The sequence below is a fragment of the Lepidochelys olivacea genome (genome assembly GCF_965140295.1).
Source record: "Lepidochelys olivacea isolate rLepOli2 genome assembly, chromosome: 5".
NCBI classification, from domain to species: domain Eukaryota; kingdom Metazoa; phylum Chordata; order Testudines; family Cheloniidae; genus Lepidochelys; species Lepidochelys olivacea.
Window position 1 is genome coordinate 21,982,772 of NC_140415.1, and position 24,369 is coordinate 22,007,140.

Here is a 24,369-nt window from a genome sequence, read left to right on the forward strand (position 1 = left end):
TTCACAATCACCATCACCAGCCAGGTCAGTTGGTCGGTAACATTCTTACTGCTATGCTCTTACTATTCAAGCATAGAATTTCTATCCATAGAGATTTTATGGCACTGTTTGATTCATGTATGATTTTTACTATATTCGACTCTATGCTTTCTTTCACATATAGTGCTACTCCCCCTCCAGCGTGACCTACTCTGTCATTCCTACATATTTTGTACCTGGTGTTACCATATCCCATTGATTATCATTGTTCCACCAAGTTTCTCTGGTACCTAGTATAGCAACATCCTCATTTAATAACAGGCACTCAAATCCATCCATCTTAGTATTTAGATTTCTAGTATTTGTATACAAACATTTTTAAAATTTGTCAATATTTAGTTGTCTGCCTTCATCTGATGTAATTAACTTGGACTCTTCTTTTTGATGGTTTCTCTTCATTTCCTACTTGGACTTTATCAACTTCTATCCTCTTCTCTTTTCTAGGATATTGAGAATCCCCATTAATAAACTCTCAGCTAAGGGATGTCTCTGTTCAAACCCAGTGCTCCTTCGCATCTGTCAGCTTTCCCCCCAGCCCTTAGTTTAAAAACCTCTGTGACCTTTTAAAATTTACATGGCAGCAATCTGGCCTGTAATCTTCCCCTTCTATTCTGTTCAGGTTCTTACCCTGGTCCAATCACTGTGGTATCTTAGCACCTGAGTAAGTGGTATTTGATATACAGAGCCAGATTCTCCAGCCTGTTTAGACCACTTTGCACCATATCAGTAGCCTTAAAACAACTGGAGATAGCTGGTGGAGAATTCCCCTTGGTAGGGGCACTCTTTTCTGGTGGAAAGTGGATGGAAACTCACTTTTAGCTCCTCTTCTCCCCACATAAGGGGGGGGGGGCATGTCAGGGGCAGTCTGGGGTTAGGTGTGGGCATAGGTGCCAACTTCTCCTGGCGCCGGTGGGTGCTCGACCCCCTGCTCCTGACCCACCCCCATTCCAACCCCTTCCCCAAAGTCTCCGCACCAACTCCTCCCCTCCCTGCCCCTATTGGATTCCTTCCCCAAATCCCTGCCCCAGCCCCACCTCCTCCCCTAAGCATGCCGTGTTCCTGCTCCTTCCCCCTCCCTCCCACAGCTTGTTAAGCCACAAAACAGCTGTTTTGCAGCTGCAAACGCTGGGAGGAGAAGTGGGGATGCGGTATGCTCAGGGTAGGAGGAGGAAGCGAAAGCAGAGCAGAAGCGGAGAAGTGGAGGTGAGCTGGGGCGTGGGATGGGGAGCTTGGCTGCCAGTGGGTGCTGATCATCCACCAATTTTTTCCCTGTGGGTGCTCCAGCCCTGGAGCACCCACAGAGTCGGTGCCTATGGGTGTGGGTACAAGGGGGTATGATGGAGCACAGCTCCTCTACATCTCGTCTTCCACCGAGAAGATATTGCCCTTATGCCAGTGGCAGGAGTTGAAGCAGGCCCCGTGGGTGGTTGAGATTCAGGGAACCACAGCTGGTTCTCTGTGGTGGCCAATCTCCACAATATGCTGCACCGCTCATACATAGTGGAGAATCGAGGTCACCACAATAGTTTCCTGTTTTAAGTATCTCAATAACTATTGTCTGGGAATTCTGGGTCAATGTGGACTCTCATGGTGGCTCCCCCTTGCATTAGGCACACTTGGACCCAATGACTAAGCTATTCCTTCAGAAACTCAGACTGTCCCTGTAAAGGCAAAAACTATTGTACCTTTGTTGTCACGGGGTCTACTTACCGCATGTGGTGTCTCCTCCTGGTGGCTCTGGGGATTAGCTCTTGCTAGGCATTGCCCTTCTCTGGTGGTGTCCCTACCTGTCATCTATTTCACCCTGTGTCCTCTCTCACTCCAGGAGTTGTAGCTTCCTGTTGATGGCTTGGACCTCTGGCTAGGTCATTAAAATTCTCCCCTTCTGGGGAATTCAAAGTCCTTCTGGACCAGCTGTCTGTCTACATCTCCAACACCCTGTGCCACTTCACAGTCACTGGTAGGGGAACCCAGGCCCAGCCACTACGCTGGGTTCCAGGTTCCAACCCAGGGACCTTCTAACAAGCAGCCATGGTCTGTACAGTTCGACTTCTTGCTGCTGTTTTCCTGGCTTCTTCCTACCTATTTAGCTTCCCCCTTCCCAGGGTTTGTCAGCCCACACTCTCTCCTCCCAAGGAGCGACTGTAGACTACTTCCTTGTAGATTCTTGCTGCTCACTGCTCCTGGGCTTTATACAGGCCCCTCCTCTTCCTGCCCAGCTGAGCTCATTTCCAATTAGTGTCCTGCTCCCTGTCTCCTTCAGGTGCAGCCTGGGCAGTTAATTGGCCGGCCCTTTAACCTTTCCAGGTCTTGTGTGGGGTGGGCACCCCATCACACAACAATTAGATCTTAGTCCTGCAAGGTGCTGAATATCCTTGGCTCCCAATGACTTCAGTATGAGTTGTATTCAGCATCCTGCAGCTTGCGCCCTCAGGCCCCAATCCTGCAACAGGCTCTGGGTGGGAGAAAGATGGATTTAATTGCAGGATCAGGGCCTCAGAGAGAAAACAAATTCTGTGGATAAGAAAGTCCCAGGTGATGCCCAGTTTTAGGATTTTTCCAACTAGGTGACTGAACTTTAGGAGGAAAGCTACATAGGTGGCAGCTAAATCCTTGAGCTTGTCCAGAGAACAGGTGTGTATAATGATCCAAATACCCATGTGGCTTATGCTTGTTTTAAAAGAAATTTAATTGGCAAAAGTACAAGGAATACGAGTATAGTAAGGATTAAAACTGTGCAAAGAGTTAGGAAATAAAGCAATTATTCTCATACATCCTTGACCCCAGTGCCAGTATCGAGCTCTAGTCCAAAACCTTTACTAAGTGGTGGCTTAAGTAGTTTTATTTTTACATAACTGCTGCATGCCATAGTATCACTGGTGTAGAGATCTAGGAGTTGAGAATGGAGGACAGAAATGCTCCAGTGACCCATCTCCTGCACAAAGACCAAGACACAGAGTGTGCAAATACACAGACATACACAGATATGACATATGTAAAAATACTTGAAAGTTAATCGAGGCAGATAGCTTTGTTTGGCTTTGAAAACTTTCCTTTGCTTTTGAATTGTAGCCTGCTAGGCCACAGATGCAGCTGGTTTCCTGGTTGCTGTTACAAAGAACAGCTTCCAAATGTTGGCATAAAGCAGAAGGCTCAGTCTAACGCCACAGTCATGTCCTTCAGTACCTGTCCATTTCTAGAGAGGAGCTTGTGCGAAGTGGTGCAGTGTTACTGGAAGCTTTGAAGACAGGAGGTCTATGTTTGTCTTGGCTGCCTGTGTGCTGGCCACTCTTTTCTGTACTTTTGGTGAGTTTGGAGGGACTTTGCTTTTCATGGCTGTTGGTTTCCTCTGTTTTTGATGTCTGCCGTGGAGAGAGTTCAACCCCAACATCTCGCAGTACTTATTGCACTGGTGGAGGGCTTTAAACTGATCAATGAAGGAAATGGCGCAGTTGCCTTTAAACCCTTTGTATCTGCACCAGTGAAGAAGAACAAAAAAGGAATTTCAACATTTGTTTTTCAAGCCAGGTCTACGGTATGACTTTGGACTCATAAGTAACACTACAACATTTAATAAGCCTCTCATCGCCTCTTTGAAGGAGAGAAGTATTATCCCAATTTTCTAGATGGTAAAATGAGGAACAGAGAGACTAAATGACTCACCCAAGGCCAATCAGTGAGTCAGCTGCAGAGCAGAAAACAGGGCTCAGGAGGCTGGCTCTCAGCCCTGTGTTCCAACTATTCCTCTTCCATCTATAATTTCAACTTGTGGCTAATACAATTGTTAGTTAACAAACTTCTTAGTTAGATAAATTTATAAACAAAGAAAATTCCACAGTATAATCTTTATAAAGTGCTTGGGGCACTTCAGATAGAAGAAGCCTACAGAAGTGGGTAAGTGTGATCATTATTACTCTGAAGGAGTGTCCCTGCTGCTCACACACAGGGCTAGTGTGTGGGGGGCCACAGCCTGTCAAGCTGACCAATGTTGCCTTGTTCCCTTGTACTCTCTCCATCTCTCTAAAAAGAACAGGAGGACTTGTGGCACCTTAGAGACTAACAAATTTATTTGAGCATAAGCTTTCGTGAGCTACAGCTCACTTCATTGGATGCATAGAATGGAACATATGGTAAGAAGATATATATACATACAGAGAACTTGAAAAGGTGGAGTAAGAGGCTAATTAATTAAGATGAGCTATCTTCTTACTATACGTTTCATTCTATGCATCCAATGAAGTGAGCTGTAGCCCACGAAAGCTTATACTCAAATAAAATGTTTAGTCTCTAAGGTGTCACAAGTCCTCCTGTTCTTTTTGCGGATACAGACTAACACAGCTGCTACTCTGAAACCTCTCCATCTCTCTGTATCTATCTGTTGTTGCTTGGCTTAGATTGTAAGCTCTGGGGGCAGGGACTGTCTTTTTGTTTTGTTTGTTATCATATCAGGAGAGTGATCTTTGTCCTGTTGGGAGCTGTGCGTGAACAAATTTATCTGGTAGCATCAAAATGAAAATATCTGAGCTGCAATATACTATACAGTCCTAAAATGTCCTGGGCAATTCATTTCTCTCCCAGGCAGCCTGCCTAGTGCCAATAAAGATGTTGCCTGCTCCAAGAAGAAAAGCCCAATCTCTATAGGACGGATGGGCCTTTCGGTACTAGCATGATTTGTAGAATAAAATTCACCAAAGGAGATAAGCAGGTGGCACAGAAACGAAAAGCTATCTTTTAAGGCAGCGTGACAGTATCTTTCTCTGTTTACCTCTAACAGCTTCATTCTGCATCTCTATTGTTCCTTTAAGGTGACGGAATAGGGAGTTTGAAATGTCAGGCTATCTGCTTTCCTAGCATCAGTAATCTCACATGAGATGAAAAGGCCACCCTGGAACTCCCATGTGTCAGATCATGATGGAACACATAGTTCCACCGTAGGGTGGGAAAAAACTCTTTGACGAAAGCTTATGCTCAAATAAATTTGTTAGTCTCTATGGTGCCACAAGTCCTCCTGTTCTTTTTACAAATCCTACAGCTTCTCAAACATACCCAAAAAGTAAGTAATGCTTTTCCGCACACCCACACATTCATATTGCAGACTCCATTGCTTCCTTACAGACACACTGTCATAAAAATAAAGGGAAGGGTAACCACCTTTCTGTATACAGTGCTATAAAATCCCTCCTGGCCAGAGGCAAAACCTTTTCACGTGTAAAGGGTTAAGAAGCTAAGATAACCTTGCTGGCACCTGACCAAAATGACCAATGAGGAGACAAGATACTTTCAAATATGGGGGGGGGACGGACAAAGGGTCTGTCTGTCTGTGTGATGCTTTTGCCAGGAACAGATCAGGAATGCAGCCTTACAACTGTTAGTTAGTAAGTAATCTAGCTAGAAATGCGTTAGATTTCCTTTTGTTTAATGGCTGGTAAAATATGCTGTGCTGAATGGAATGTATATTCCTGTTTTTGTGTCTTTTTGTAACTTAAGGTTTTGCCTAGAGGGATTCTCTATGTTTTGAATCTGATTACTCTGTAAGGTATTTACCATCCTGATTTTACAGAGGTGATTCTTTTACCTTGTCTTTAATTAAAATTCTTCTCTTAAGAACCTGATTGCTTTTTCATTGTTCTTAAGATCCAAGGGTTTGGGTCTGTGTTCACCTGTACAAATTGGTGAGGCTTTTTATCAAGCCTTCCCCAGGAAAGGGGGTGTAGGGCTTGGGGAGATATTTTGGGGGAAGACGTCTCCAAGTGGACTCTTTCCCTGTTCTTTGTTTAACAGGCTTGGTGGTGGCAGCATAGGGTTCAAGGACAAGGCAAAGTTTGTACCTTGAGGAAGTTTTTAACCTAAGCTGGTAAGAATAAGCTTAGGGGGTCTTTCATGCAGGTCCCCACAACAGCACCCTAGAGTTCAGAGTGGGGAAGGAAACTTGACACACACACACATATATATCTATAGACTTTGTTGCTTATGTTTAAACACACGTGCACACACACAATCTTGTCTTAAATGATTTTAAACAAATCATTGCAGCCTTGAATACATGTGGAAAGAAGATCACAAATCCTCATTATCTTGTAAGTGAAATTATTGGTGTCCTTTATGGAGATCAGCTTCAACAGGAGAGGGAAGTTCTGAATTCAGTCTTTTAATTTTTGATATTTTTGGCCATTTTTGTCTCCTCGTGATGACCTTACAATCTCAGCCCCTTCCTTAAAGTTGGAGCTGGTTGAATATTAAAAAAAATAGCTCACGAAAGCTCATGCTCAAATAAATTGGTTAGTCTCACAAGTACTCTTTTTCTTTTTTTAAAAATCTTTGTGGGAATTTTAGTGAATAAAAGCACTACACTGAGGTTGCTATTATGTGTCATGTGAACATACCCATGCCAAGCTAGGCAGGGGAGGATTTATCTGCCTGACAAGTGAATAAGGTGGTGGACCTGCCCTGCTCTAGACACGCTACTCAGCCTGTCTGGTGGAAGTAGAGAAATCTCCTGCTTGACTCGTTTAGGGCTAAGAGTAAGAGTTTATTCCCTTCCCTGAGTAGGCAGTGGCATATAGCTGTGCTGCTCCAGGTGGAGCTCCCAAAGGGAAATGCAACTCAGACTCACCCTCTGAGTTACAATTGCTCCACAACACCTGTCTGCATACTAGGGAGCCATTGCATTTGCCCATGAACTGATCCAGCATATATAATCCACTGGTCTGTGTGTATCTGCACCCAATCCAAAGAGGACATGAGTCTATTTCAGTTCTTAGCTGCAGCTGGCTCTTCAGCTCAGGCTGTAGAGACTCATGGTTCTAGGCTTGGAGGCCTCTAGTTCAATCTAGGTCAAGGTGGTGGACATCATCACATGTACTTCATCCTGCCCTCATCACTGCCAGCCAGCCCTGTTGGCTGGTGTGTGTGTGTGTGTGTAGCCCTGGCTCTCCTTGTCCCTTTGCCGGCCTCCAGCCTAATTATCAGGCACAGAGTCTGTGCTCTCCCGCTACACCCTGACTCAGGTTTACAGTAGCTTGCACCTGATGCGCCCGCTCCTTTACACTCCCTGGCTCTGCAGGTTGCACTTACAATCTAGCCCTATGGTAGATTATAAATAGAAAGGCAAAATAGCTTGGGGCTCTGTGAGGGAATGAGGAATGTTCTCCCACTCCTGGGGGGAGGGAATAGAGCCAGGAGACTCCCAGACCAAGCCCCGTTTTAGAAGCATGAAGACCTGGCTTCAATCACATCAGAGGATGGTTCTTCTCACAGGCAAGCCTACCTGACATTGGCAAGAGTTTCGTCTTTGGATTAAGCTGAGGATAGCCTTGGGCTTGACTGTGGAAATTGGCCAGGGCAGGGCAGAGCAGCGGCTCATCAGAAAGGGCATGCATCAGAGACAATGCTTTGTTTCTCCTTTTGTTGTGTTTTGTTTGTGTCTGAAGGGGTTTAATCATGAATATTCAACCAAGCACTGGGTGTTTGTGGAAATAAAGGCCAAATTCACAGCGACTATTAATCAACAACAAATAATTCAATGAGTTCTAGTTAGAACCTCTTCACTCTATAGTGGTTTTGTATTACTCTCCTGCATGCTGCAGCACTGTACATGTCAGAGATTCAGATGCCAGTGTCTGAGTGGATAATGAGCCTCTGTGATGTAGAGAGCCTTTGGAGAGCATCTGCTTGCTTTAATATTTAAAATATCTTGTTTCCTCTGCAGGACTGAAAGAGAGGCCACATTTCTCTTCCACTCTGAGTAGGGCTGTTCTATTGAGCAGGAAGAAATCTAAATGCTTTGGAATCTCCAGGGCCATTAGTGATCTGACAGCTTTCACTGCAATGAATGATCGTTGTTTTTCTTTGTGATTGCTCTTGTAGATGTGTGCAAAATGACCAGTTTCTGAGGCATGAATGTGGTGGGTTTTCCTCCTGGCAGGCACTGGCCATTTTTCAAATTGAGAAGGGGAAACCATTTCCTTTTTCCAGGAAGCCACATTAATGGAAATTGTGTTCCTGCTGGTGGAAATTTTTCACATGCTCTTTCCTGCTCTCTGCAAGAAGTTTATGCACTGATCTATAGTACTGAAACCAATAGTTTAACAGTTTGAGATCATTTTGTCATGAAAAGGTAGAGTTTAAAATCCTATCCTCTTTCCTCATGAAACTAGAAAAATTATCCAGTCTATGGGGATAAATTATTAACTCTTATGTCAGTAATGTCTCTGCAGGATCAGTACACGTTTCTATTCACCATTGATCTCAGAGGACATATTGGAAGGAAACAACCATGAAATTATTTGTTTCTTTAGTCCATTAATTTAGGCCCAAATTTTCATCAGTGATGATTGATTCTGGGTTATTCAAACTTCAGGGGCCCAACCTGAGACATTTTGGGCCTGATTTTCATAGGTGCTGAGCTCTCAGAGCTTCCACTGAGGTCAACTGGAGTTCTGGATGCTCAGCACTCATTAAAATTAGGCCCAACGTGTCTCAAATTGAGCACCCAGAAACTCAGAGACTGCAGATGAGTGTCCAGTTCTGTGACGGTTGGCTATAGTTAATTAGTCTCTGGCTAATGGGCGAACAAGTTCAAAAGAAAATCCAGATTAATGAATTCAGACTATTTTCCTATTCATATTTTGTTTCTGTCACTCACTATGTTGTTCCTTTTAAAGAGCTGATCATCCGATCAGGGACCAAAAAAAAAAAAAAAAGAATATAATCAATTACATGCCACAAAGAGCAGATGTTTGAAGTGAATAATTTGTGAAAACTTCACAAACAAGCCACAGTCTCAGAGTTATTCAGCTGAAATATTCAGCACATACTGAATACATTCTCAGCGAACAGGACTGGGCCTTCAGTTGCTCAGGAATGAAAAACAAGGCCAACATTTTGTAGAGTTTAAAAAGGTGATTAATACTATTCCACCAGCTTTATTCACAAATCAAATTGCACCCATTTCCCTTTTTCAGTCATAATTGGCTTTTGTTTGGTTTTGTAACTAGAGATAGGACAAAATCAACCATGCCCCTCTGAGGCAAACACCACCACATTTTGGAGGTTGAGAGGCTTCAAAATCTTGGGCTGGATCTGAATTTTGTGAATGGCCCCTATCTTTACAATGGGTCATCAAAAGCTACCTATTTATCCTTTTACACCACACTCTTCACCACAGCATGTGAGAATTAAATCCTTGCCTCTGAGCACCCCCAGCCTTTGCGGTATTCAAAAATCCAGATCCAATTTTTGCAGTTTGTAACTCAGTGCTTCCGTCACTTACACATCTAGAATTTATCATTTGTTCTGCAAAGTCTTAATGACTATAGTCTAGCTGCAGCTTGGAAGGACTAGTGAGGTTAATTCAAACATTCTGCTGCTATTATAGCTTGTGGGTACACATAATGGGGGAGGAGGTTTGTGTCAGCGAATGGCTTCTAAATTGGAAATGTCCTTATTTTGCTTTCATATGTATTGTGCTCAAGAGCACTCAGTGACCTTTCCAAGCTCCTGAAAGAATGTTTAATCTGTTATTTAACATACCATGTGTTATTAATTAACTAGTTGGATCACTGATGAATGCAGTTTATGACAAAATCCCCTCATGTTTAGGGAGAAGCCCAAACCAAAACTCCTGAAATTTAGAGGAGTTGGGATTTGGATCCAGATTCAAACATTGCAGTGCCTTCCCTCTCCACAGTAGGCTACCCCAAAGCTCTCCATGCTTGAAAACGTGCAGGAATTTTTAGATTCCACATTTGGCAGCCGGAGCCTTTTTTAATCCCAATGGCTATCGGTGTACAAAAGCATATCGTGATCTCATTTCCTTTGTGTTTTTTACAAACACTGGCTACTCCTTGGTACTTAGCATCTAATCTTAAAATTTTGGTAGTTGTCACCAAGCTGCTAGAAATCAGATCATTGTATTTTACTTTTTTTTGTTTTAAATCTAAGAAAGAATTGAGCCAATAGCGTATTTACATGGGTTAAGTTGCTGACTTCGGTGCTCCCCAATAATTAAATGATAAATGTTTCAAGGCTTGTTTTTTTCATTTCCAGTAAAACTTTGCCCTCTAGTGGTAGACAATTTATTGCAGCCATTTCTATTACACTTCAATTTAATAAATTTGTGCTTTTGTGCCTTTTTACTCCACTGATAAAACAGGCAGGTAAGGTACGCAAAGCAATTACCAATCAGAAATGTGTTTAAATGTTGTAAGCATCTAGTCTCTTCATAACCACTACCAAAGCGGGGGAGATACCGCGGAGAGCAGACAAAGAAATAAATTCTGGACAGTGCAATTCATTGTGGTTCAGACTCTAACTGCTTGGAATCTCTGGCTTATAAAAAAATTAATGGCACTGGGCAATGCTAGAAATGTTACGCAGAATATTAATCGGGGCTGTCTCTTGCTAGGTGTATTGTATGCTTGTTTTAAAAGTAATATTAGGGGAAATTAAATGAACATAAATAATTCCTGATGTTTGCCATATCAGCTTTTCTAAATTAATCAATAACAGTTTACAGCATGACATTATAGTATTTTTCAACTTAATTATATAAGCAGTATAGTGTAGGTTTTATTTCTTTGCTAATCATTGTCATAGTGTTGTCAGAGTGAATTTAGCTTTTTATTTACTTGCTGAATTGAAGAGAAACTCTATGAATAGTCTCCATTCAGCCATAATTCTGGTAAAATTTCCCCAAGTTCAATATAGGCTCAAAGGAATTAGATATGACACCTATTCGATCAATGAGTTCATCTCCTCTGCAAAGGCAGCTAAGCCGATAACAGAATTTATGTCGGCTATCACACTGATACGTTAAAAGAAAAGGAGTAAATAAATTTGTTAGTCTCTAAGGTGCCACAAGTACTCCTTTTCTTTTTGCGAATACAGACTAACATGGCTGCTACTCTGAAAACTGATACATTAGTTTCATTTCATTTCATCTCTGTCTCACAGAGTCAAAAATATTAGAATCATTATCAGAATTATAAGCCAGTATGACACTGTATGCGTTCACAGACATACTAGATTTACTATCTCATTTGTTTGTTTACAATACTAAGCTGTGATGTGGATGAATTCTACCTATTTATTTGTTTTCCCCTGTCCATCCGAACATGTTTTAAAATCAGTCTGGCAAAAATTAACTCAAAGGCATCCTTCTGGGTAAATGATGAACAATGTGGGGAAAATACAGGACCAGCAAAAAATCTGTTGCCTTATAGAAATAACATGAGTCAAACAAAAGGACACTAGACATTTAAATTGCTTAAGACAAAGAGTGTCTATTTGGGGTGATCCTTAGTTCAGATTTCACTGTACAGTCTTTGTCTGACCTCATCTTCCTGTCTCTTTGTCTCAGATGGGTTTTCATCTGCATAATTTCCCATAGTATGTTGTATAATAACATTCATTAAAGCCTTTCTATAAATCATCAAGTTCCAGAGCACAGCATAACATAATTAAAACTTTTATGATTTCTTTATTTGCTAGCTGGATGATGATGACTAATTCAAATGATTTCACTCTGGAGCCAATGAAAAAAAAATCAATTTAAATTTTGAAAAAGTGCCAGGCTAGAAATGTGAAGGGTTTTCCTAGAATATGCTAGGATAGTACAAAGGGTGGTGGTGGGGGAAGGAAGGGGAAGCTTTGTTTTTTTCTGTGTCTCTGGCATATAAAGAATCACATAGCCAATAAAGATATTTCTCTTTGTACATATTGCTGTGATCAGTTCTGTTTTTTGTACAGATTTCTCGAGAAAGAATATAATGTAAAGTGGTTGTCACAAGCATCTACCCAAGAAAGATGCAAGGGAACAGAACTGTGACAACACATACAACAAAGCTAGAGAAAAGAATAGCATGCATTAGTTGAGGAAACAACAAGCTTGTTAAAATAATATTGGAAAGAGTGTTCCTCTCTCTCTCTCTCTCTCTGGTGCAAAATTTCACAGCAGTTATTGTTGGCATGGTTGGAATTACTAAACATCTCAGCAGATAAATGACATTTAAAAACTGATAAAAGGAATTTTGTGATTTCCCCATGTATGGTTAATCTGTGGATCTCACTTCTGCAAGATATTGTGGTGAAGGGCTTAGCAGATTTTAAATAAAGGTTAGACATTTATGTGAATAATAATAATATCACTCAGTCATATTTTCTAGTGTAAATGTGTATGAGGGATAACGGCACCCAAGCTTCCAGAGAGGAGTCAGCAACTAACTGTCTGGGATAGTTGCCTATGTTTTCCATTATGTGGCTTTTACTTTTTCCTGTGAAGCATCTGGTATCTGCCAATGTCTGAGACGGGAGACCGGATTCGATGGACCAGGGGTCTGACCTGGTACGACTGCTTCTGTGCTCCATGACATACTCTAGCGAGGACAGAAAGCAAGGTCCTGCACCTCTGGAATGCTCTTCAGCCACTGTCACAGGCTGGCTGGCCCCTTAAGGCAACCCAGGCTCAGCCTTGCCTGTGACCAGACAGCTTTCCCCAGCTGAGGCTGAGGGAGACTTAATTATATAATGACAGGTTTCAGAGTAACAGCCGTGTTAGTCTGTATTCGCAAAAAGAAAAGGAGGACTTGTGGCACCTTAGAGACTAACCAATTTAATGACTCACCTCAGATGCCAGGGAGCAGAGAGAGGACTACTTAAACAGAGCTGTGAACTCAGTCTGGGGAGGACTCCCAGGAGAGAGGAGGGTGGGAAGGGCCTGAGAAAGTGAGGCTGGAAGAGACCCACAGGCAGCAGGTTAGGATCTTGTGGAGGGGCCCTGATGTAGGGCCTCTAATGACCAGAGAGATCTCTGAGGGAAGTTGTGAGAGTTCCTGGGGAGGGGACCACAATGGGGGGAAACCTGCTGGGAGGGAACAGCGACAGAGAGGCTCTGCAGGGCCCAGGGATAGGAGTTAAGAAGCCAAGAATGTCAGTGTAGCCTAAGGGGGCAGAAGAATTATTCATCTGGATTTACTGAGATTGACAGTTGGAACTTTTGTTACCCTGGAAAGGGACTGAATTTAAAAGTCTTTGAAAGAGACAGGCCATTGTGGGGCTAAGGAAGTGGGCAGTAGGGGGCACTTCGCTAGAGGCGAAGTCCCCTGCAACACCATGACTTAGCACCAAGGGGTACTAGGGTGGTAAGAGTGACCACTTACGGTCCCAGGGGAGCAAACCTGCTCCATGCCTTCTAGAAGACTTCATAAAAACCAGTGGGTGAAATCCTGGTCTTATTGAAATCAATGGCAAAACTCCCACTGTATTCAATGGGGCCAAGATTTCACCCAGAGTTCCCACTCCCTGACATGAGTTATCCTCACAGAGGGATTAAAGGGACTTGTGCTTTTAGCTATTATTTTATAGCAGATTAAAAATTAGTAGTACTTTGGGAGAAGTGGAAAAGAATTATAACATAAATGGGCTAAGCTTTTCATTTCTGATGTGGAATTCTATATATTTGTCTCTTAAGAAGGTCTAAAATAATTGCAGAGCCACTTATAGACAGGTTGCTTTTAAATGCCTTGTACTGTGTTTGACAGCTCCAAGAGGTTTTTGTTTTTGCAAAGCAGGGGGCTACAATTTGCAATTAAATAAATGCCAGCAAATCGTTAAATGAGTTTCCTTTGTGCATCAAGTTATGAGACTAGATATAGTTGCATTGGACATTCTCCCTCCCTCACCTGCCTTGCATGGCTCGCAAGAGCACCCAGTAAAGCCTGAGAAAACAAGAGGCATCTGAGTGTGTCGTGGGAGGAATAACTAACACACCGAGTCTGAAATTTGAGAAGAGGGGTAATTATATATAAGACAAGGTGCCACTGTTTTCCGGAAGTAGGAGGGATGTTTAGTTTTAGTATCACATAACTAATAATGACAGTATCTGTAGGCTTCTGACCTTTCTGCTGAGCCTAGCACTCTCTGCCATGCTCAAATCTCTTCCAGCAAACCATTTTATTCTTCAACATGAAACTTAGGAAAAATGTCAAAACAGAAGGAAGTTCTTCTGTCCCCCACACGATACAGCTCCCAGAGGCTTCCCCCGGCCCCTTTGAAAGGAGTGCTGAAAGGAGAACGTGCCCTTTCCTTCACTCCTGCTGCATCAAGGTCTACTGCAGGATCCCATCTCTCATCTGCAGCTCCTCTCCGCTGAACCACTTGCTGACTTTCACTTGCTCCCTTCCCACTTGCTCCCACAATCACTTGCTCCCTTCCCAGCTGGGTCTGATCACTGAACAGGGCTTGCTGGCCCCAGGCCCCTGGCACTTAATGAGGCAGACCACCTTGTTGCAATATCCATCAATCCATGGTCGCTGCCAGCAAGTGCGAGTTGTGATATGGATGCATCCCATTCCTGGGACATTGTGTGTTTCATAACAGTTATTCAATAGCCATCAGACAGTAACAACTCTCAGTCACTTCTGGGCTGGGCTGGCCTTGAACAAGCAACCTAGACAGGATAGACTGGGGCTGCCAAACATTTCAAAAAGAACAAGTGATTTTTGGATGCCTCATTTTTTAGGTGCTCAAACTGAGGTGCCTTAACGGGCCTGATCTTCAGAAGGTGATTCTTCACCACTTCTGAAAATCAAGCCCTTATAAAGTATCTCAAAATGGGTACACAAAATCACTTTTGAAAATGTAGGCCTGTATTCCACTACCCATCCCCTGAATCATCACATCTCCCGGATTTTTCAAATAATTTTGCATTGTGGATAAGATAGGAACTGAAGCATTAAATATCGACTGTTCTATTGATTTGTATTGCATGGGAGATAAAAAAAAAACAAATAGAAAAGAAAATCTTGGTGATTATTTGTTATTTTACAAGGAACACCAATGATATCTTATTTGTTCCAAGATAAAGTGTTTATGAAGAAATTCTGCAAAGCAAAACCTCCAGTTTGTTCGCTTTTCTTCAAAGAGGAAAACAAATGTGTTTTCTTGATAGGAAGGTTCCCATTAATATTTTATGAATGTGAGGAGGTTAACAGAAATTGCATTGGGATTGTTTTTCCCCCTAAAGTTATGGTGAGAAATAAATCTCCAATGCACCCACCCCCATCAGGTTTACACTGTGAGGAGTTTGAAGCACAATGCAAATATATTTCATTAAGAAATATGTCTTTCACTCACCCTTTGGCCAATGTTGCTATGCCAACGTCAGTTAACTTCATTCCTACACCTACAAAACCAAAACAAAACAGGGAGCTTGCATTATACCAGGCTTTCTAGGAGTGTCTTCAGATTTATAGCCTTATAGATGCAGCTAGGTATTCTTTATTGATTATAGTTTGTTTCAGTCATCTCTGTGTAGTGGCAATATTTTAACATTCTCCCCTCAAACGTAGGGTTTTTGCTCTGTGTGATTCACAACACTAGCAGCAGTCAGGAGCATTCCAGTGATTTACAAACAGAGTGATAAATGGAGCTCTAAGGCTCTGGAATGTTTCCGATGCTGGAGGGTAACTGAGGAGCCTCACTTCAACTGTGACATCTTAAAGGAACATCTGAATCCAGCATCAGAACATTTATCATCTGCAAAGAGATGCATAAAGGTCATTTATTGTTCCTAAGTTTTGGGATTTGGATGTTTGCAAGCTGGGGTGGGGTACAGTGTATTCCAATGTGGAAACCACTTTGCATATCAGCACCATGGCCCAACAGTCTTTGCTCTCCGTTTAGTTTTTTGGGTGACCAATAGGCACTAAATTAAACTCTTCACTCGGTGTTTCCAAAAAGCTCTTATGCTTCCCACTTTTACCCCACTTTTGGTTTACTAGCCATTGTGGGGAAATCCCTGCCCTGTGTTGTGAGCTTGTGCTGTGGAAAGATGATGATGCAGGGAGCCTCCTTCTCCCTCAGAGCAGGTGTGCAGGTGTAGGGTAGGATACAGATCTAGCACTTCCTCAAGTGCACCGCAGGAAACAAAAGCTAGTGTGCCCTGCAACAGTCACAGCCAAGCCATTCCAAGGGGATGTGGTCAGCAGGTTTGGGGCATGGACAGGGTCCGAGTGGTCCCCCTTTGTGAGGATGCTGCTGTCAGCAGCAGATACACCGTGCTCCTTTTTTGGAGCAGCAGTTGTAAGAATCAATACAGAGCATATAACCCGCAGGCTCAGATACTAAGTCAGCTGCTCTGCTTCCTGACTCTAGCATGCCTCATACTCATAAGGCCAGGAGGAATTTGCCCTATAGACTTTTCCCTGTTAATTCATTTGCATTTGTTTGGGGGGGGGGGAGGAGGAGTTTCAGCCTTCTCATTTGAAAGGGTAAGGGGTGAAAGATTCCACGTTTCCTTGCAGAACCCCAGCCAGGACAGTTGCTCTATTTATTCCCTCAACAACTTAGTGAACAAATACACTGTACTTTTTAAAACGCCAAATATTTGCACAATGCGGATGAGCGAGGCACATAATGGTGTCATGGCAGCGTTCTCTAGATAGGAGGAGGGCATTCCTTCAGACGCGATCAGGAGCCTGGGTGTGAATTTTTCCGTTGGTTTTAATAGATGTTAGATGGTTAAATGCAAGGCAAAGTGAGGGCACAAGGTGCTGTTTTTAGAGTCTTTTAATTCACAAAGCAGTTCATAAATCCCAGAGTGGTGGGGTGAAAAGCAGGCATTAGTCAGCCTTGTGGTGAATGTTCTGATTTACTAACGTGCATTTGTAATAAAATTAAATCTCCTAGTAAGAGTGTGAGACTTTTTTTCTTTTCTTTCCAAGCTGGTTATTTACAGAGACACAAGCCATGCAAAAACCTCCCCTCCCCCGGATTGGATGCTAATGAACCTTTTTAAAGCACTTGCCACAGCAAGCAGCTAATCCATTTCTTTCCTGTGAGTGTGGATAACACACAGAAAGCCAATACCACACCAGAGCTCACAGGGCCTGTGTTAGGGAGTAGAAAAGAAAATATCAGAAACCTCCCTGCACAGCTTTTATTCTCTCCCATGTGAGATGCCCTATCAAAAGGCGGTGTATTGTTGCAATTGTCCTCCCCACATATTTGTATTGTTCTCTAGTCACTTTGCCAAAGGCACTTGTAATTAGTATTGATTTTTTTTTAATTACCAGGTGGGTCTCAGTGCTTCAATTAGACAAAAAGAATATACTTTAGAAAATCCTATGTCCCTATATAATAATTTGACTGTGGTTCCTCTGGCATAATGCTAGTTTGAATTGTTATTTCAGGGAAAAAAGACTATTACAATAAGTTTTTGATAACAGTAATTTACAGATATTTTTATACTGACAGGGTATCATCTAATTAGCTAATTCCCATGAACGATGTTCTTTATTTGTACTTCAGTAGAGTGTAGGAGTCATGAACCAGGGCCCCATTGTGCGAGGCATTGTACAAACAAGCTCATTGGAAGCTGGAGCCATGGGATTTCCTGGGTTGCATAAGAGGTTCAGGTGTGATTCCTGAATCCAGGCTCTCACTACCAAGGCCAGAAAGGACCAGGAGCATTGCAAGGGCAGCATGCTTAGCACAGCAGGGGGAGCAGGTCAGGAACAACACAGTTAGACTCAGATGAGAGAACTATATGTCCAGAACGGGCTGGAGAAAGTAAAACACAAGCTGAACAGTTGGTGGAGTAAGGCGAAGTGCTGCCTAGGGCTCCAGAGAACAAGCTCCACTCCAAGAGACCCAATTTAAAGCTCCAACTAGGACAAGGAAACGGTTTTAGCTTGTTGAGAGCACAGTCATCGAAAAACATCATCGGGCCATTCAGAACTCACTTGTCAAAACATAGACTGTTTTGGGGGAGTCAGATCCTGCTGTGTGTTACACTCTGCCAGTCCCACTGACATCAGCGTAACTGAGAGCTGAAAGTAGCCCTTGGTCTGTAGCCTAGGACAAATTATTGAAGGTGAAATTCCTCCTCATGCAGACGACCAGCCCAAAGACTACACCATTTAAATCTGACTTTTATCCCTATATTAATGTTTAAGTGGTGCAATAGGCTTCATGCTATTTCACCCCATGGTTACTAATACCATCATTAATATCTGTATGGGACAGATTGCCCCTTTTGTCCTCCTGCTGTAAGACAATGTACAGCCAACTGAACGGATGGGTTCTGTGTGATCAAAGGGTTTCTCATGCTCTAAATTCCTTCTCTTGCACCCATAGCAAAGCTCCTTTTGACTTAAGTGGGCATGGGTCAGGCTTGAAGGCTGCGTCTAGACTACCACTTATGGCACCCAGGGGTGTGAAAAAAATACCCTCCTGAGAGACATAAGTTTCTCTGGCACAAGTACTCATGTGTACAGCATTATGTTGGCAGGAGAGGTTCTCCCACCAACATAGCTACCACCACTCATTGGGGTAATTTTATTAGGTCAACGGGAGAGCTCTCTACCATCAGCATAGAGCAGCTACACGCGTGATCTTACAGTGGCGCTGCTGCAGTGGTACAGCTGTGCTGCTGTAAGCTCGCTAGTGTAGACATGACCTCAGGCAGCTAAAGCCTTTGAGCTGTTACTGACATGCCACTTGAGATGCTGTATGGACTTGTGACACACTTTATATTATTATTATTATTAATACCAATGTTCTAAAATTGAAATGAATCGGGCTAGATATGCCGTGTAAGGTATCTGTGAAAATGTTATGATTTGCCAAGTATGATAATCTTGCTTATATGTTTGTATCACCTTTGTATTGTGAGTTATAGATATGTAGGGTATATCTGCATTTCCAAACTTGTGCTGTGCATCTGGGTGACACCCCCAAACAGATTGAACAGGCTAGGCAGTGCTGATGGCAATGGCCCATCGAGAGTCATCAACTGTACAATGAACCCATTGAAAGGAACCAGAGAATACACCTGATGAGTCAGCAGGGCATGTAGGGGCATGCCTATAGACAGAACTCTAAGGCTTTTCCATGCCATGGGCTGTGAAGCTTGTGTTTGGTACAAAGGAAATACAAGCTGCATGGCCAAAGAATATAAAAGGCAGCTGCATCATCTCTATTTTGTCTTCATTCCTGCTTCTTACCTCTGGAGTAACTTTTCTACAAACTGAAGCTCTGAACGACCCATCCATGCTGTGGATGTATTCCAGAGGGACTTTCAAGCCGGCAAATTCACCAGTACTGCTAAGAACCTGATATATGGATGTCGAAGCCTCCGTATATATCTGGGTGCTTTATCATTTAACAACTCTCTTCTTATTCTTTCTTTATTTTATAATAAACGTTTACTTTTAGATGCTAAAGGATTAGCTGGTAGTGTGGTATTTTGGGTAAGATCCAAACTAATACTGACCTGGTAATGTGGCTGGCCTTTTGGGGTCTGAAGAACCTTTTGTATAGTGAGCAAAGTTTTTAAATAACTTCTCACTGTACTGGACCTATGAGCTGATTGGGAGCCAGAGAACTGGAATGTAATAAAGGGGACTATGTGATCTCTTTTTTCAGCTTCTTGATAACCAGTGTGGTGGATCAGAAGCACAGTTTGTGACTGGTTAGTGAGTTTAACTTCAGTGTTAACCACCAGTTTTGTGGGTATCTGCTCTCCCTTTTGCAGCCTGCCCTGACCTTGGCATTTTAAGTGAGGGCTGCTCCAGGCACACTGGCTCACACTACTTACGTTGTGTTTCTAAAATAAAGGCTCAAGACAAAATGTTCCAACTTTGGTGCCTGAAGACTGGGATTTAAATCCATATTTAGACACCTAAACATGTGGCCTAGTATTCAGAGGTGTGGAACACCTGCAACTCCTAGTCTGGGTTATAATGCCTAGTAATAATACTGTTCTTTACAGGGGACTATGCTTGATGCCATGGAGTGGTTGTATGTTCCAATGACCCTGAGAGGCTGTGACGGCAGGAGTTTTAACTTCCGTTCGGACTATCCAACAGAGAGGTCAAAGGGTAAGGACCAGACAAAAAGAAGCCCGCTGGCTGAGCAATAGGCCAACAACCTATCCTTGTAAAAGAGCTGAGTTATAGAAACACAACAGGAGAGCCATTCTGTCAAACAGCACGATAGACAGGGATGGCGGAGCCTTGTGGGTACTGCAAGTGATGTCTGATGGTGTGGGAAGGATTCTGAATGTGGGGATGAAAGGTCAAGAATTAAATACTAGAGCTACAAAAGGAATTAAAAAGGCACTCAAGAGAGAGACAGTATGTGCGCTAGCAGATGTGCGACCAGGACACTGCACATGATCTGTTCAACAGGAATCTCTCTGGTCCTCATCCAGGAGAAGTAGTTTTATGTGATAAGGTTAGTGAGTGAGAGTAACCCATGCATGCTTGGTGTGACACTCTGTCCTTTTTTGGGGTGGCTAGACCAGCCAGAGCAGGGGCAGGCAAACTTTTTGGCCTGAGGGCTGCATGGGGTTTCCAAAATTGTATGGAGGGCCTGTTAGGGGAGGCTGTGCCCCTGCCCCCTATTCGACCCCCCCTGCTTCTCGCCCCCTGCCAGCCCCCCAGGACCCCTGCCCCATCCACATCCCCCCTCCCCGCTCTCTGTCTCCTGACCGCCCCTGGACCCCCCTGCCGCCCCATCCAACCCCTCCTCTCATTCCTGACACCCCCCCTTCCCCGGGACCCCTACCCCATCCAACCACCTCTTCTCTCTGACCCCCCCCAGACCTCCCATACCTAACTGCCACCCGCCGTCCCATCCAACCCCTCTCCTTCCTGACTGCCTCCCCGGGACCCCTGCCCCATGCAACCCCCCCCTTCTCCCTGCTCCCTGACTGCCCCCGGAACCCCTGTCCCTGACTGCTCCCCGCTGCCCCATCCAACCCCTCCTCTCCTTCCTGACTGCCCCACCCCGGGACCCCTGCCTCCATTCAACCCCTGTTTCCCGCCCTCTGACTTCCCTGACCCCTATCCACACCTCTGGCCCCTGACCACCCCCCGAATTCCCCTGCCCTCTATCCAAACTCCCTTGTTCCCTGCCCCCTTACCGCATTGCCTGGAGCACTGGTGGCTGGTGGCGCGGCTGCACCAGGACAGGCAGCTGCGCCGTCTGGCTGGAGCCAGCCATGCACCGCGCAGCACAGAGCACGGGGTCAGGCTGGGCTCTGCAGCTGTGCTGCCCCAGGAGCTCACAGCCCTGCCCCCCAGAGCACTGAGCAGGCGGCGCAGTGAGCAGAGGCTGTGGGGGAAGGGGACAGCAGGGGAGGGGTCGGGGGCGAGCCTCCCGGGCCAGGAGCTCAGGGGCCGGGCAGGAGAGTCTCGCGGGCCGGGTGTGGCCTACGGGCCCTAGTTTGCCCACCTCTGAGCTAGAGATTGATGAGCCTGCTACAGCCTTGGCTAAGAGATATGCGTCTTTTAGCTCATGCAGTAGAGGATCATGTGTTAAATGCAAGAGCTCCCAGTTTTGATCCCGGCTGCCGCCGACTGGGGTCAGTCGGCGTTACATGACCATGCTCAGCTAGTTTAGCATGTTGAAAACAGCAAAGAATAGAATTGTGCTGAGGGCAAACGTACACAGCCTCTGGCCGTGAAATTCCCAGCCTGGGTCGACAGACGTGGGTTGGTGAGACTCGTGTTAGCACTCTAAAAATAGCTGTGTAGACAGCACTTCCAAGTGCATTGCCCCCATCCCTCAGCTTCAGAGTCTGAGTTGCTGCCCAAGTTGTAACTTCAGTGCAGATTACGCAGCTATTTTTAGAGTACTAGCACAAACCCCCACCCCAAATCTGTCAGCCCAGGCAGGGAGGCTCACTACCTCTGACTCCACAGATGTACTATGAAAGACTGTCCAGTCACTGGGAGACTGAGTGATTGGCTGTCAGGGTGATAGCATGGAGGAACTGTCACATTCTGTCACAAGGATCAGAACTCTCACCTTGAAAATCTGTAACCAGCAAATTTCCATTGGTTTTCTCGTACAGCCAGTGCTGGAAGGTGCAACACTTCTGACCAGCTTCTGAGTCTTTTCTCATGAAATTTATTTCCTTGCCATCCACGACAGAATACTTCACAAATTCTCCAATCAGTTCCTCTTCCACGGTTGCATAAGGGATATTATTCTCAGGACGATGAACAAGGAAAATAGGAATGATCCTGAAATCGAACCCAATAAACCTTAATGATTTCAGTCAGGGAAAGTGTAAGAAAGAGACTTTTTGTCCAGGAACATGCAGTCTCAGACAATCAATAGAAAAGATACTAGGGCTGAGTCAAGTTTGATAGTGGGAAACATTTTGATAGGCATTGGATCCTTCTATTGTGCAATGATCTACAAATTATGTAAGTTCTGTTTCATTTACTGGGTCAAATCTAAACCCCTCTGCATTAAGTTTTCAAAGCATAATTGCTAATACTGTCCTTGTACATTCTGAAAATGAAGGCCTACTAATTTTTGGGTCCATTGTTTTAATGGTGCCTTTTTGACAACAGAAGGCCTGATTTTTAAAGGTGCTGATCTTCCAGTGGCTTCCATGGCAATGTTATCTGTGATCAGTTTTGATGCACTGCAGGGCTTGGGTTTCTCAATTTGTGCACCTAAAGCCAGAGGCATCCAAAGTTAGTTAACACTTTTGAAAATTCAGACCAAAATAACTCTTTTGCCAGACAATAAAAGGAAATATAAGAACTTCTTTTTAGAGGGCTTATTAGATTCTTGGTACAGACTGGCTCAAGCCAAAGCCTTGGAGCTGAAAATCCGTGAAGTTTGTGTCTAGTTCAGAACTCCTCAGCTGACTTCAGGTGAAATTTCACTTGGAAATTCAAAACCAGGCAAAACTCACTTGGTTTTCCAAACTGAAAACTTGGGCTAATTTTGCCAGAAAGTTTGCAAAGCCTTCCATGAATGTGGGCTGGTTTTGTCAGACTCTGGGTTCACTTATAGTTCGGGATGGAATAGGTATGAAACTGGTTGCGGTCCAAATCCAGACAAACTGTGGCAGTTTTGCTTTGAGTTATGGGATCTTCTCAAAGACACACTGAACATAAAGTGAAACTGATGAGCTTTGCATGTCCAGCTAGCACATACTTGAATCTGTTGAGGCTTCTAGAAACTACTTGTCTCACTGCCAACATGAACCTGCCAACATGAACCAGAATTCATTGCTGCTGCATCTCGGCTTCTGAGAAGTGCACCGAAACCTCACAATGAGCCTGATTCTGTTTACATATCTACTGGAGTGACACAGGAGTGCTCCAGTATGGAGCAATAGTCACTGCTTTACTGGAAGATATGGCAAACCTCAGAGAAGTGTGGTCCTCTCCAGTCATATGCTTTCCTGCATCCAACATCATCCCTTAAAGCAATACTGCCAAAATGGTGGTGGTCACACCCAGAAGTACAACTCTCAAGGACAGTCCAGTACTTCTGGAAATGGCAGTGTTCAAGGGGCCTGATTCCCAGCATAATTTGTGTACACACAGTTCATATTGAAATGAATTGGAGTGTTGCCCATATAACTGATGGGGTACAGAGGCCTGAGATGGCTTGGAGATAGGGCAGATGGTCACGCACTTGGAGAACTCTTCCTTTTTGCTCTTTCAAGCCTGGTCTACATTTAATTTTTACTGGTATAACTATTTTGTTTATGGGTGTGGTTTTTATTTTTATTTTAACCGATGTAGGTAAACGGGTAAAAGCCCTAGCGTGGAGCAGGAATGCTGGTATAAAGGGGCCTGACACCTGTCCAGTTATTCCCTTTGCCATTTGGGAACAGCTGTACCCTTTTATACTGATACAACGGTGTCCTCACTAGCAGCCCAGGATGTGAAGATTGCAGTTCTGGAGGAGGAGGCTCTTTCTCTCGCTCGGTAAAACCTCTCATTCCCTTTACAGGGGTGCTGCCAGGAACGATATTTGCTTTGAAGGAAAGCGTGTGGTACTGAACAGGTTGCTTTGGCAAAGCGTTCCAGAGGCTGCATTTTGTGTGGTGCCAACAGAGCGCATTTGGAAAATTCTTTATAGGCACCAATGTCGTCGTCGCAGCAGCTTGCAGTAAACGCCACAAGACTTACAGCCCTTCCTTACTGCATGGTTTTAAAAGGTCCCACCGAAAAATCCTCTTAAATGCCGTCTCGGGCATGTAGGTCCCTTTACACTCGTGTGAGAACCTCTTTCTTTGCTGTGCTTTCCCCCCTAACACTCAGTGCTGCAGCGCGGCCTGCTTTTATCTCAGATCTATGGAGAAAATAAAAACAGTCATGCTGAGCGTGCCTACTGTATACAGCATAACCAAATGGAAGCAGTCCAGCCTTCCTCTTTCCGTCTGGTGCTGTATGAAATAGCTGCCACCATGAATGGCATGTATATAAGTTATTCTAATTAGTAAAGATGGAAAGAGGTGGTGTGGATACCAACACCACCTGCTGTTTTGGATAAAGCAAGGGCTTAGCTTAC

General features: G+C 44.0%; 1 protein-coding gene across 1 annotated transcript in view; it reads right to left on the reverse strand.

Annotated features, from left to right (window-relative positions):
- Window positions 1-2,817: 2,817 nt before the first annotated feature.
- The window catches only part of ALPK2 (alpha kinase 2), a gene marked incomplete at its 5' end in the record, with an annotated part of 68,339 nt that continues 46,787 nt past the window's right edge, over window positions 2,818-24,369 (reverse strand). The window contains 3 exon segments of the mRNA XM_084629621.1: window positions 2,818-3,512; window positions 15,172-15,220; window positions 21,853-22,070. Of these exon segments, the coding sequence (XP_084485747.1) occupies window positions 3,236-3,512; window positions 15,172-15,220; window positions 21,853-22,070 (544 nt within the window). The 3' untranslated portion in view covers window positions 2,818-3,235.